Source organism: Oncorhynchus clarkii, chromosome 3, assembly GCF_045791955.1.
Source record: "Oncorhynchus clarkii lewisi isolate Uvic-CL-2024 chromosome 3, UVic_Ocla_1.0, whole genome shotgun sequence".
Lineage (NCBI taxonomy): Eukaryota > Metazoa > Chordata > Actinopteri > Salmoniformes > Salmonidae > Oncorhynchus > Oncorhynchus clarkii.
The window spans coordinates 47,544,134-47,558,954 of record NC_092149.1 but is presented as its reverse complement, the minus strand read 5'-3'; the positions used below and the strand labels follow the sequence as shown (position 1 = coordinate 47,558,954).

The 14,821-nt window shown below is 41.1% G+C and overlaps 1 protein-coding gene across 1 annotated transcript; it reads right to left on the bottom strand.

Annotated features, from left to right (window-relative positions):
* Positions 1-2,283: 2,283 nt before the first annotated feature.
* On the bottom strand, positions 2,284-8,623 carry LOC139396344 (m-AAA protease-interacting protein 1, mitochondrial-like). The gene is made up of 5 exons (XM_071143398.1): positions 8,029-8,623; positions 7,689-7,760; positions 6,761-6,887; positions 3,361-3,511; positions 2,284-3,072 (listed from the first exon to the last, which is right to left on the bottom strand). Exons 1-5 carry the CDS (start codon positions 8,344-8,346, stop codon positions 2,994-2,996), a joined length of 747 nt encoding a protein of 248 aa, XP_070999499.1. The 5' UTR covers positions 8,347-8,623; the 3' UTR covers positions 2,284-2,993.
* Between the last annotated feature and the right edge of the window lie 6,198 nt (positions 8,624-14,821).

Here is a 14,821-nt window from a genome sequence, read left to right as displayed (position 1 = left end):
ATTCTACTGCACCATTGAACAGGAACACATGCATTTTGCTACACAAACAAGAACATCTTCTAAATATGTGTATGTGACCAATACAATTTGATTATTTATTATTATTTGACTCTATGAACATTTGAACATCTTGGCCATGTTCTGTTATAATCTCCACCGGCACAACCAGAAGAGGACTGGCCACCCCTCATAGCCTGGTTCCTCTCTAGGTTTCTTCCTAGGTTCTGGCCTTTCTATGGAGATTTTCCCAGCCACCGTGCTTCTACACCTGCATTGCTTGCCGTTTGGGGTTTTAGGCTGGGTTTCTGTACAGCAATTTGAGATATCAGCTGATGTAAGAAGGGCTTTATAAATACATTTGATTTGAAGCATATGTAAACCATATTATCTTGATATACATAATATTAACATGTATGTTAAATGTTTACCAAACTTCAGTGTATATGTTTTGGGAGGGAAAGCACAAAACACATACATTTCAACATAATAATTTCACTAAAATGTTAATTGATTTATAACAATGAGTGACTGCCAAAGACAATTGCACAATGGACTGAGAGTAGTTTTCTACTGACACACACACACTTTTCATGTGAGTTAGTGGGAATGCAATCGCATCACTACTAGTCATGTGCACACAAAAGAGTACTCACTGTGCAAAAGAAGAAACATACAGTTGAAGTGGGAAATTTACATACACCTTAGCCAAATATATTTAAACTCAGTTTTTCCTGACTTTTAATCCTAGTAAAAAGTCCTTGTCTTAGGTCAGTTAGGATCACCACTTTATTTTAAGAATGTGAAATGTCAGAATAATAGTAGAGAATAATTTATTTCAGCTTTTATTTATTTCATCACATTCCCAGTGGGTCAGAAGTTTACATACACTCCATTAGTATTTGGTAGCAATGCCTTTAAATTGTTTAATTTGGGTCAAACGTTACAGGTAGCCTTCCAGAAGCTTCCCACAATGAATGTTGGCCCATTACCCCTGACAGAGCTGGTGTGACTGAATCAGGTTTCTAGGCCTCCTTGCCTACACACGCTTTTTCAGTTCTGCCCACAAATTTTCTATAGGATTAAGATCAGGGCTTTGTGATGGCCACTCCAATACCTGGACTTTGTTGTCCTTAAGCCATTTTGCCACAACTTTGGAAGTATGCTTGGGGTCATTGTCCATCTGGAAGACCCATTTGCGACGAAGTTGTAACTTCCTGACTGATGTCTTGAGATGTTGCTTCAATATATCCACATAATTTTCTTTCCTCATGATGCCATCTGTTTTGTGAAGTGCACCAGTCCCTCCTGCAGCAAAGCACCCTCACAACATGATGCTGCCACCACCCGTGCTTCACGGTTGGGATGGGGTTCTTTGGCTTGAAAGCATCCACCTGCTTTGTCCCCATTTGCAGTTGCAAACCGTAGTCTGGCTTTTTTTATGGCAGCTTTGGAGCAGTGGCTTCTTTCTTGCTGAGCGGCCTTTCAGGTTATGTTGATATAGGACTAATTTTACTGTGGATATAGATACTTTTGTACCGGTTTCCTCCAGCATCTTCACAAGGTCCTTTGCTGTGGTTTGCACTTTTCGCACCAAAGTACGTTCATCTCTAGGAGACAGAACGCGTCTCCTTCCTGAGCGGTATGACGGCTGCGTGGTCCCATGGTGTTTATACTCGAGTACTATTGTTTGTGCAGATGAACGTGGTACCTTCAGGTATTTGGAAATTGTGCCCAAGGATGAACCAGACCTGTGGAGGTCTACAAAAAAAATGTCTGAGGTCTTGGCTGATTTCTTTTGATTTTCCCATGATGTCAAGCAAAGAGGCACTGAGTTTGAAGGTAGGCCTTTAAATACATCCACAGGTACACCTCCAATTGACTAAGATGATGTCAATTAGCCTATCAGAAGCTTCTAAAGCCATGACATCCTTTTCTGGAATTTTCCAAGCTGTTTAAAGACAGTCAACTTAGTGTATGTAAACTTCTGACCCACGGGAATTATGATACAGTGAATTATAAGTGAAATAATCTGTCTGTAAACAATTGTTGGAAAAATTACTTGTGTCATGCACAGAGTAGATGTCCTGACCGACTTGCCAAAACTATAGTTTGTTAGCAAGAAATGTGTGGAGTGGTTGAAACAAGTTTTTAATGACTCCAACCTAAATGTATGTAAACTTCCGACTTCAACTGTATACTTTCAGTCACCAACAGTAATTGGTTATCACTTATCTTCAGATGGACTATTCTGGTGACAGAGCACATCTCAAGAAATGGAAACAGTAGCTATAGTAATTTTTATGGCATAGTTAGAATTCATCCTCTCTACATAACTATTGAGTGTGTGAAAGCAAGAGTACAAGGAGGTTTGAGAAAAGTTTGCTCAGGGCATGCTTGAATTATCATCATTTTTTTTTGTTTACATCTGAAACCTAAACAGAAAGTGTGACATTTTCTTCAGTCTGTGTGCACGCTCTACTTGAAGACACCAAAGCGTGGACAGCAGCAGATCGAAGACAGAATCTCAATATGGTGAATCTCAATACAGAGCTCATTTTCACACTGTCTGTATGCCCCTTGTCTACCCTCCCCATTAAACAAAATAATGAATCTCAGGCCTTAGAGGCAGAACTGACCAAGCCTAGTTTTGATCACTGGTTGCGGTGCTTCCTGAGACAAGGGCAAAATGACTCAACAACCTGGTCTTACACAGACTTCCGTATAGTAGTACAATTATGAACAGACATGTTTGACTTTTGCTCTTTTTCTACAGTGGATAGTATGTGACTTCTGGCAGATAGAAAGTTTGCCCCGAATATTCCCCATATATTTTCTGGTCTTGAGTTTGAGAGCTATTTTGCTCCTGAGGAGCATCTCAAGATTTTAGCAGTTAGGGGGATATTCTTGTAGGGTCAGGAAGAAGGATGGTCTTCCATTCTATGTCTCTCTACTACTCTCCATCTCCTCCTATAATCTCCATTCACAATCCCAGTTTAATCCAGCAGTTTGGAGTGCTCTATCCTGGTGATGGTCCAGTCCGGCGGCACCCCCTTAGTAAACTCCCTTTGGAATCTGCAAAAAGCCATGATGGATAAAAGGGTTGTTAAACAGGAAGTCTAAATATTAAGCACGTGAGACACTTGACAGTCATGCAAAGGAGGTTACTGCAGGTAGTTGTTTCCTTGGGAACAGATCTAGGATCTAAGAGTGGCTCATCCCTGAGAGACTGTTTGCAGACTTAATGCTTTCTATTTGTCAGAGAGATACTTGAATTGCTTTATTACAGCCACTTCCAACTGCAGACCATTAAATCAACTGTGAACATTGTACTTTAGCAACAATAACTAAAAAAAAACTCACTCATAGTTCGCTGTGAGCAATCTCTTAGTCTCTGGCTCACCCTCACCACCTATGGCCACCTGAAAGATGCGTGTTCCCTCCAATGATTCTTCAGGCAACCGGGCACTTGTTAGATACCAGTACCTCATCAGAATACTGACAAACTTCCGCCCTGAAAGAATAGAGAGAAATGTTTTTGTAACAACAACAAAACGCCTACAGTAGGGCTGTGACAGTCATAGAATTTTGGATGACGGTTAAAATCAAGATGTAAAAGCAGGAAGTGTACCCATCAATATGCTGTGATTTGTTGATTCAACTTACCTGACCTTACAAAAAATAAATGTCATTGCATGAGCCATGTTAACATAATTTGAATGAATATTTAAATGACCATGCTGAAAAGCTGCTGTGTTGTTCAATGTACATGTACCCAGATCAAAATTCCCACCTGCGGTTCGCAATGCTAGCTCCACTCCTATTCCCCAGGCGCGCTCTTTTGATGACTTCTATAACTGTAAAAGCCTTGGTTTCATGCATGTTAACAGAAGCCTCCTCCCTAAGTTTGTTTTATTCACTGATTTAGCACACTCTGCCAATCCGGATGTTCTAGCCATGTCTGAATCCTTGCTTTTGAAGACCACCAAAAATTCTGAAATGTTCATCCCTAACTACAACACTTTCAGACAAGATAGAACGGCCAAAGGGGGCGTTGTTGCAATCTACTGCAAAGATAGCCTGCAGAGTTCTGTCCTACTATCCAGGTCTGTACCCAAACAATTTGAACTTCTACTTTAAAAATCCACCTCTCTAAAAACAAGTCTCTCACCGTTGCCGCCTGCAATAGACCATCCTCTGCCCCCAGCTGTGCTCTGGACACCATATGTGAACTGATTGCCCCCCATCTATCTAGCAGCACAAGCTCTGAAGGCGACCTAAACTAGAACATGCTTAACACCCCAGCCATCCTACAATCTAAGCTTGATGCCCTCAATCTCACACAAATGATCAATGAACCTACCAGGTACCACCCCAAAGCCGTAAACACGGGCACCCTCATAGATATCATTTTAACCAACTTGCCCTCTAAATACACCTCTGCTGTTTTCAACCAAGATTTTAGCGATCACTGCTTCATTGTCTGCATTCGTACTGGGTCAGCGGTCAAACGACCTCCACTCATCACTGTAAAACGCTCCCTGAAACACTTCAGCGAGCAGGCCTTTCTAATCGACCTGGCCAGGGTATCCTGGAAGGATATTGATCTCATCCTGTCAGTAGAGGATGCCTGGTTATTTTTTTTAAATGCCTTCCTCACCATCTTAAATAAGCATGCCCCATTCAAGAAATGTTGAACCAGGAACAGATATAGCCCTTGGTTCTCTCCAAACCTGACTGCCCTTAACCAACACAAAAACATCCTATGGCGTTCTGCATTAGCATCGAACAGCCCCCGTGATATGCAACTTTTCAGTCCTAAACGATATCTTAACCGCCATCGATAAGAAACAGTGCAGCCGTATTCATTGACCTGGACCAAGGCTTTCAACTCTGTCAATCACCACATCCTCATCGGCAGACTCAAATGATTGCCTCGCCTGGTTCACCAACTACTTCTCTGATAGAGTTCAGTGTGTCAAATCGGAGGGTCTGTTGTCCGGGCCTCTGGCAGTCTCTATGGGGGTGCCACAGGGTTCAATTCTTGGACCGACTCTTTTCTCTGTATACATCAATGATGTTGCTCTTGCTGCTGGTGAGTCTCTGATCCATCTCTACGCTGACGACCTCATTCTGTATACTTCTGGCCCTTCTTTGGACACTGTGTTAACAACACTCCAGGCGAGCTTCAATGCCATACAACTCTCCTTCCGTGGCCTCCAATTGCTCTTAAATACAAGTAAAACTAAATGCATGCTCTTCAACCGATCGCTGCCTGCACCTGCCCGCCTGTCCAACATCACTACTCTGGACGGCTCTGACTTAGAATATGTGGACAACTACAAATACCTAGGTGTCTGGTTAGACTGCAAACTATCCTTCCAGACTCACATCAAACATCTCCAATCCAAAGTTATATCTAGAATTGGCTTCCTATTTCGCAACAAAGCATCCTTCACTCATGCTGCCAAACATACCCTCGTAAAACTGACCATCCTACAGATCCTTGACTTAGGCGATGTCATTTACAAAATAGCCTCCAATACCCTACTCAATAAATTGGATGCAGTCTATCACAGTGCCATCTGTTTTGTCACCAAAGCCCCACATACTACCCACCACTGCGACCTGTACGCTCTCGTTGGCTGGCCCTTGCTTCATACTCGTCGCCAAACCCACTGGCTCCAGGTCATCTACAAGACCCTGCTAGGTAAAGTCCCCCCTTATCTCAGCTCGCTGGTCACCATAGCAGCACACACCTGTAGCACGCGCACCGGCAGGTATATCTCTCTGGTCACCCCCAAAACCAATTCTTCCTTTGGCCGCCTCTCCTACCAGTTCTCTGCTGCCAATGACTGGAACGAACTACAAAAATCTCTGAAACTGGAAACACTTATCTCCCTCGCTAGCTTTAAGCACCAGCTGTCAGAGCAGCTCACAGATTACTGCACCGTACATGGCCCATCAATAATTTAGCCCAAACAACTACCTCTTTCCCTACTGTATTTATTTATTTTGCTCCTTTGCGCCCCATTATTTCTCTCTACTTTGCACATTCTTCCATTACAAATCAACCATTCCAGTGTTTTACTTGTTTTTTTGTATTTACTTTGCCACCATGGCCTTTTTTTTGCCTTTACCTCCCTTCTCACCTCACTTGCTCACATTGTATATAGACTTATGTTTCTACTGTATTATTGACTGTATGTTTGTTTTATGTGTAACTCTGTGTAACTCTGTTATTGTATGTGTCGAACTGCTTTGCTTTATCTTGGCCAGGTCGCAATTGTAAATGAGAACTTGTTCTCAACTTGCCTACCTGGTTAAATAAAGGTGAAGGGGGGGATAATTTTATTTTCAGGACAGTTTTCATCCATAAACGTCAGTTACACGGTAATAGTGCCAGCCCTAAAAACGCCTATGCCAGGTCATTCAGTTCTTATGGCAAATGCATTTATTGCACACCAGGCATACAGGCTCTGGTGAATGAGACTACTGTGATAACTAATTTCCTTCCCTTGATGAGCTCCAATTTGTCAATCTGAAATGTAATGGCACAGTGCTTACTAATCCAATCACTTATTCCATTCTTACAGATATGCAATCGAAGTCTATACAGTAGGAAATACATCATTTTATTGGAATCCACCCACATTTAGTTAACATATTAATGACTGTTGACATCAGAAATGATCAGTCATAGTAAAGGAGTAGGTGGTTTAGTGTGTTGTTTTTTGCTGTGTAGACATAACCTGGCTCTTACCATCATCATCATAACAGATGCCAACATCCCCTGGTGTTGTGTACATCAAGTCTTCCGGATCAGCAGAAAGCGCTTGCAGGTGGCTGGGAGGGAGCAGAGCACATTTCTCTTCCAGTTTTGCAATCAGCTGTGAGGGAGAAAATGCAGAGAGGAAATATGAGAAAGGGCCTAATGTCTGCAGATAACGTGGTATACATTTATATTTTAGTTATTTAGCACAGTAGTTCGGCAGTCCGGCTAACAACATACCCCTGAAAGTTGTAATAGTTGCACAAGGTGCAATTTCAAAATTGGGTAGTGCATCGTCAGTTTTCCTCTCGTTATGTCAGTCATTGCACACCTTAGAGCAGGGTTTTCCAAACTCGGCCCTGAGTTTGGGAAACCCTGCCTTAAAAAGACATTTATAACTTGTAAGAAATGACTAGATGAACTAGCCCATGTCAGCGACATTTAGCCCATAGATTATGTTGTAATGTTTGAGTCACTCAAATATCACATGAATACACATTAGACATGGCAAAATGTATAGAATTGCAAGAAAGAAAAAAAAACAGAGGGGTGTGAACAGTTTGTGTCATGAAGAGTGGTTGTGCCCATAGAAACTGACGTTGGGAGAAGATGTTCCCCTAATGCTGGAAGGGGGGCGGAGGATGTTCCCCAATGCTGGAAGGGGGGGCTTGAGTGAAAAAGCTTAGGAACCCCTAATTTAACAGACGCTAGTATCCAGAATGACATACAGAAGCAAATCAGGGTTAAGTGCTTTGCACAAGGGCACATTGGCATATTTTTGACCTAGTCAGTTCGAGGATTTGAACCAGCAACTTTTTGGTTACAATGTTCTAAACCGCTAGGGCTGGCTGCCACCCCCAACCCACTAGCAGCTCTCCTATCAATTCTACACTGAAATGACTGAGAATATAATACTCACGTCTTTAGCAACCAGACCTTCAAGAGACTCAAATTGACTCCCTGACAACAGTCTTGAAACATGGGAGAATGCCTGCAACAACATATTATATTTTAGCTATAACACAACGTAACAATTATGTAAGATGCACTAAGGAACCAGTTCAACTATTCATGATTAGAAGGGGAAACAGTCAAACATTTCACAAGAACTGGATTGTGTACAAAACTTAGCTTGCAGTAACGCCCACGTTGTTTCTTTTGGCAACAGTCAAACATTAAAGCATACTTTAATAAGAAATGAAGTATTTCTGGTCTAACTAGCTAGAGACCACTTATTCCACGGACTGTTGCCTACCTACCTGTTTAGATCCCTCTGTGAATTCTTCGATTTTGAATTCCTTGTCAAAATAAACCCGAATCAAAAAATAGTATATTCGGGTTCGAAACCATATGAAAGGGTTGGGGATGCCAACCACAACCACCTTCTGGTTTTGTTTACCTCCACCTCGATCAGAGCTGTAAGATCGGACTGTGGAAACGACACCAACGGACAAAGTTGGAGCCAGGCGAGTAGTCTTGTTGGACTGGGGCTGCACAACGTGATCAGGTTTCAAGAAACGAATCAGTACTGAAGGCGGCCTGCTACGGTAGCAACCTCTTAACATGGGCAGCGCCATCTTTTCCTCCCACAGCAACTCGGTCCTTTAGTCTGCATCGTCCGACAGAAAACATGGGTATACATTACTTGGTTTCTATACAACCTCTGACGATAAAAATCGAAAAGTAGGAAGGTTTGAGATATAATTCCTACATTACTTAATGTGTACTTTACTTAACATATTTGATATTTATATGTATATTTTTCATCTTTGTATTTTTAAGTAATATAAACACAACATTCACCCACTGATGGCTAGTATACTACGGTTCCATTTTTTGCGGAAGGTAAACAGTGTCACACTGATACATGCTCGCATATGGAACTTCAGCCATAATATCTGTCGAGTTCAGGTCTATAAAATTAAGTTATGGAACACCAGGAGAAAGTTTCACTCCCTGTCTTTACATGAGTGGATAAAGACCATTTTGCACGAGACATTTATACAATAGTAAGCCATCTCTTTCGGAAATAAAAAAATCTAGTTAAATCAAAATAAAGTTTATTGGTCTCTTACACAGTTTAGCAGCTGTTATAGCGAAAGCTCATGCTACTATATCCTAACACTGTGTAGTAAAATGTCAAAACAAGTACACAAATAATTAAAATGTACAATACAATTAAACTATAAATCAAGAACTTCTGGGCGAATCCAATTAACAACCCAGATAGCACTGAAACTAATCAACATGCAATCAACAGGATCACACCTACTCATTCAAGGGCTTTTCTTTATTTTTACATTGTAGAATAATAGTGAAGACATCAAAACTATTAAATAACACATATGGAATAATGTAGTAACCAACAAGGTGTTAAACAAATCAAAATGTATTTTATATGTGAGATTCTTCAAAGTAGCCACCCTTTGTCTTGATGACAGCTTTGCACACCCTTGGCATTCTCTCAACCAGCTTCACCTGGAATGCTTTTCCAACAGTCTTGAAGGAGTTTCCACATATGTCGAGCACTTGTTGGCTGCTTTTCCTTCACTCTGCGGTCCAACTCATCCCAAACCATCTCAATTGGGTTTAGGTCGGGCGATTGTGGAGGACAGGTCATCTGATGCAGCACTCCATCACTCTCCTTCTTGGTCAAATAGCCCTTACACATCCTGGAGATGTGTTGGTCATTGTCCCGTTGAAAAACAAATGATATTCACACTAAGTGCAAACCAGATGGGATGGAGTATCACTGCAGAATGCTGTGGTAGCCATGCTGGTTAAGTGTGCCATGAATTCTAAATAAATCACAGACAGTACCACCAGCAAAGCACCCCCACACCACCTCCTCCATGGAGAGCCAGAATGTTGTTGTGCTCCATAACCGCAAGGTGTCTGCTTCCTCATGCTTGTGTAGCCAAAATGTCCCTGCTTTGGGGTATTTTTCAGCAGGTCACTGTGGAATGACTCCAAATAGCTTGAATTTGAACTAAAAGAAAAGGTAAAAAGAGAAGAGGGGTAGACTAAATTGAGTACATTGTCTGGAAGGTACTCTGTGCCCCTCAGGTTACATCTAACCACCTGTAATCCAATAACACAAACCAAACAAACACTACCCAATTCATTTTTATCATGCTTACTGTAAATTTTGCCATCAGTTTGTAAATATTTTGGCCAACGTATACTTCACCTTGTGCGAGTACCATCTTGTGGTTTGGATAATTGTGATGTTTATGATAGAAGCGTAGCGTTGTTAGTATAGTAATGACTATAAGCCATTGCAGAGCCAGGGTGAAATTCCCCTTAAAGATAGCTAGGTGGGACAACAACACATCACAGACATAGTAAGTACATTTTTCATCAATAAAGTAGCTATCATAAAAGTCTGAGCTAGTAAGGGGGGAAGAAAGTCAATTTAGAGTGGTAGTTCACAAAATGTTTGTTTTTTTGTGAGGTGGTGGTGCAGGGGGGATTTATTTAAGTTACTCTTAGAAGCGGTAGGGTTTCAGATGTTTTCGGAAGATGGGCAGGGACTCTGCTGTTCTAGCCCCAGAGGGAAGCTGGTTCCACCATTGGGGTGTCAGGACAGAGAAGAGCTTGCACTGGGCTGAGTTGGAGCTGCCCTTTCATAGGTCTTGTAGTGGATGCGAGCTTTGACTAGAAGCCAGTGGAGCATGCGGAGGAGTGGGGATGACATGGTAGAACTTGGGAAGGTTGAACACCAGGTGGGCTGCAGCATTCAGGATAAGTTGCAGGAAGGGATGGCAAAAGCGGGGAGCCCAGCCAACAGTTTCAGGGCCATGGGCCTTTCTCATGATGGAAAAATACAGAATAACATGAAGACAGGAACTGTGCAATGCGTAGGGGGGGGCACATTCAGAACGTAGTGTTGCGAGAACAAACAGTCTTTTGTTAGATAACAGGAGCCAGGTGCCTGATAACTGCATATTCTACACAGCTACAACACTGACCGCTGAAGCGCTTTGGGGGCTGGGACCAGCTCTGCGCCAACAATCAACGATAGGCTAGGTGAGTCTAAACCACGCCCAGTCTCTACTCTGACAGGCCGGCTCGGAAGCAGGAACTATTTCTGTCAGAGTATATTTATAATATCTTTGTCAAGAACAAGTCAGTTCTCTGTTTGCCCTGCGAGGTGGGACAGAGAGCCTGTATATACGAAAATTGCATTTACCACTTATTGCTTAGCTAATAAAAAATACATAGTATACAATCGGTGACTCATTGTAATATTTATCCCGATACCAGATTCAAATTAACGCATCTCTAACACTACTGTTATTTTTCACTGTCTTTTTACTGTTGTTTATTTCTTTACTTATCTATTGTTCACCAAATACCATTTTTTTTACTCTAAGATTGCACTTTTGGTTAGGGCCAGTAAGTAAGCATTTCACTGTAAGGCGAACCTGTTGTATTTGGAGCACGTGACAAATAAACTATGATTTGATTTTAGTTGAGAGTTACCCTTTTACATGATAATTACTCCACAATACTGACGACGGTTCAGCTCCTAGAGAGATATTATCACCTATGGCTGCAAATATTGAGGCAGATAATTCTAATGCTTATGTAAGGGATAATCAACGAGGGGCTGTGCGTTCTATGGAAAATAATGAACGACGTGGAATATGTGTTCTACGATGCGCTAGCGAGTAATTAAGTTACTAGTAACTAGCAAGTTTACTAGATAGCTAGCTACAGTAGTTGCCGTGGTAACCAAACAGACTTTCTAGTTTAGCTAACCAGACTATCAGTCCTGGCTTGCTATTATGAAAATTGAATTCAACAGTACCAACACTGTTTTTAATTGAACTTTTGCTTTTAAAAGCAGCTTAAACAAAACATGTAAAAATTAACTATAGCCATTGAATTCGACCGTGCAAATATACTGTGCATTATAGGGAAATAATGCATGCTCTAGAATGTCCTTCAAGCCATAGAGAAAGGAGTATTCAACAATGCCATGGTATAACCTATAATAATACACTATGTCAAGATTTGGCACATCAGTGTGCACCTGACAACTTGTGCGCATGTTGATTGTGTCTATCCCCACCGGGTTGAAACACAGGTGAAACATTCATGGACATTTAGCTAGCTAGCTTGCTGTTGCTATCTATTTTGTCCTGGTATAGAAACATTGAGTTGTTATTTTACCTGAATTGTACAAGGTCCTTTTTTTTGCTGGATCTTTCTAGAATTTTGACTTATTTTGAGTCACACGTGTGTTCTCTACTATGACAATTAATCCACAGATAAAAGGGGAAACCTAGTTACAGCAACCAACTGGACTGGATTCTGGACTTTGAAAGATGAACAATCACCCACACTAGGGTATATGCTGCTAAAAACCAATTGAGGAGATGGGAGAGGCGGGACATGCAGCATGTCAAGCATCTAAAATAGAACCAAGGTCTATTTCAGCGCCTGGCTATGCAGACGATCGTGTTGACCTGCAAGTAGATTGGATGAAATTATTGAATAACACGTGCAGTATGTGTACATTTATTTTGCAATGCTCGTGCATGATCTCATGCCAATTCATTGCTGTGACTACGTCAACATAGCTTCCATACTTGTTAAAAAGGAAGTTAAATATTTAGGAATTGTTATCACTAAAAACCTGAAAAAAACTCAATTTAAAAAAAACTTTATTTCAGATAGAGAATCTTTAAAAATTTCGTTAAGTCAGTGGCTGCAATGTGATTTTGGGTCGTATTCTTTTGACCAAGACTGATGGTTTATCTAGATTCATTTACCCATGTCAGTCTCTTCTTTTTTATTCTAATAACATAAATCAATTGTTATTTTGATTTATTTGGAGCATTAAAACTCATTACATTCGGAATTCTCAATTAGTGAAAGACTGATTGAGGTTTACAGGCTATTGATTTGTTGAAATTAGGTCTGTCTAATTCTACCTCTTTTTTTAAACCTTTATTTAACTATGTTGTATCATATCCCTAACAGTCTGTTTAATAAAATTGGTGGACTTGAATTCCTAATGAAAGTTGATTTATTTTGACCCTCAAATTACCTGTCAAATTGTTTCACCAGCTAATTTTATTTTTCTGGAAAATGATATTCAAGCACAACTTTTCCCCCCATAAAAAAATATTTGGAACAATAGAGTTATTAACATTAATTGGAAATCTTTTTAAGGTCTTTGGTTTGAAAAGGATATACAGTTGAAGTCGGAAGTTTACATATACCTTAGCCAAATACACAATTCCTGACATTTAATCCTAGTAAAAATTCCTCATCTTAGGTCAGTTCGGATCACTATTTTAAGAATGTGAAATGTCACAATAATAGTAGAGTGATTTATTTCAGCTTTTATTTCTTTCATCACATTCCCAGTGGGTCAGAAGTTTACATACACTCAATTAGTATTTGGTAGCATTGCCTTTACATTTGTTTAACTTGGGTCAAACGTTTTGGGTAGCCTTCCACAAGCTTCCTACAATAAGTTGGGTGAATTTTGGCCCATTCCTCTTGACAAGGCTGGTGTAACTGAGTCAGGTTTGTAGGCCTCCTTGCTTGCACATGCTTTTTCAGTTCTGCCCACACATTTTCTACAGGATTGAGGTCAGGGCTTTGTGATGGCCACTCCAATACCTTGACTTTGTTGTCCTTAAGCCATTTTGCCACAACTTTGGAAGTATGCTTGGGGTCATTGTCCATTTGGAAGACCCATTTGCAACCAAGCTTTAACTTACTGACTGATGTCTTGAGATGTTGCTTCAATATAGCCACATAAATTTCATTCCTCACGATGCCATCTATTTTTCGAAGTGCACCAGTCCCTCCTGCAGCAAAGCACCCCCACAACATGATGCTGCCACCCCCATGCTTCACGGTTGGGATGGTGTTCTTCGGCTTGCAAGCCTCTCCCTTTTCCCTCCAAACAAAACGATGGTCATTAAGGCCAAACAGTTCTATTTTTTTTTCATCAGCCCAGAGGACATTTCTCCAAAAAGTACAATCTTTGTTCCCATGTGCCGTTGCAAACCATAGTCTGGCTTTTTTATGGCGGTTTTGGAGCAGTGGCTTCTTCCTTGCTGAGTGGCCTTTCAGGTTATGTCGATATAGGACTTGTTTTACTGTGGATATAAATACTTTTGTACCAGTTAACTCCAGCATCTTCACAAGATCCTTTGCTGTTGTTCTGGGATTGATTTGCACTCTTCGCACCAAAGTAGGTTCATCACTAGGAAACAGAAAGCGGTATGAGCGGTATGAAGCCTGCGTTGTCCCATGGTATTTATACTTGAGTACTATTGTTTGTACAGATGAACATGGTACCTTCAGTTGTTTGGAAATTGCTCCCAAGGACAAACCAGACTTGCAGAGGTCTACATTTTTTTTCTCTGAGGTCTTGGCTAATTTCTTTTGATTTTCTCATGATGTCAAGCAGAGGCACTGAGCTGGAAGGTAGTCCTTGAAATACATCTACAGGTACACCTTGAAATACATCTACAGGTACACCTCCAATTTACTCAAATGATGTCAATTAGCCTATCAGAAGGTTCTAAAGCCATGACATAATTTTCTGGAATTTTCCAAGCTGTTTAAAGGCACAGTCAACTTAGTGTATGTAAACGTCTGACTAGAATTGTGATACAGTGAATTATAAGTGAAATAATCTGTCTGTAAACAATTGTTGGAAAAATTACTTGCTCTCTCTAATTATCTCTCTCTTCTTTCTCTCGGAGGACCTGAGCCCTAGGACCATGACCCAGGACTACCTGGCCTGATGACTCCTTGCTGTCCCCAGTCCACCTGGCCGTGCTGCTGCTCCAGTTTCAACTGTTCTGCCTGCAGCTATGGAACCCTTACCTGTTCACCGGGTGTGCTACCTGTCCCAGACCTGCTGTTTTCAACTCTCTTTCGACAGCAGGAGCGGTAGAGATACTATGAAAAGCCAACTGACAACCACTGTGAATATTATTAGACCCTGCTGGTCATCTATGAACATTTGAACATCTTAGCCATGTTCTGTTATAATCTCCACCTGGCACAGCCAGAAGA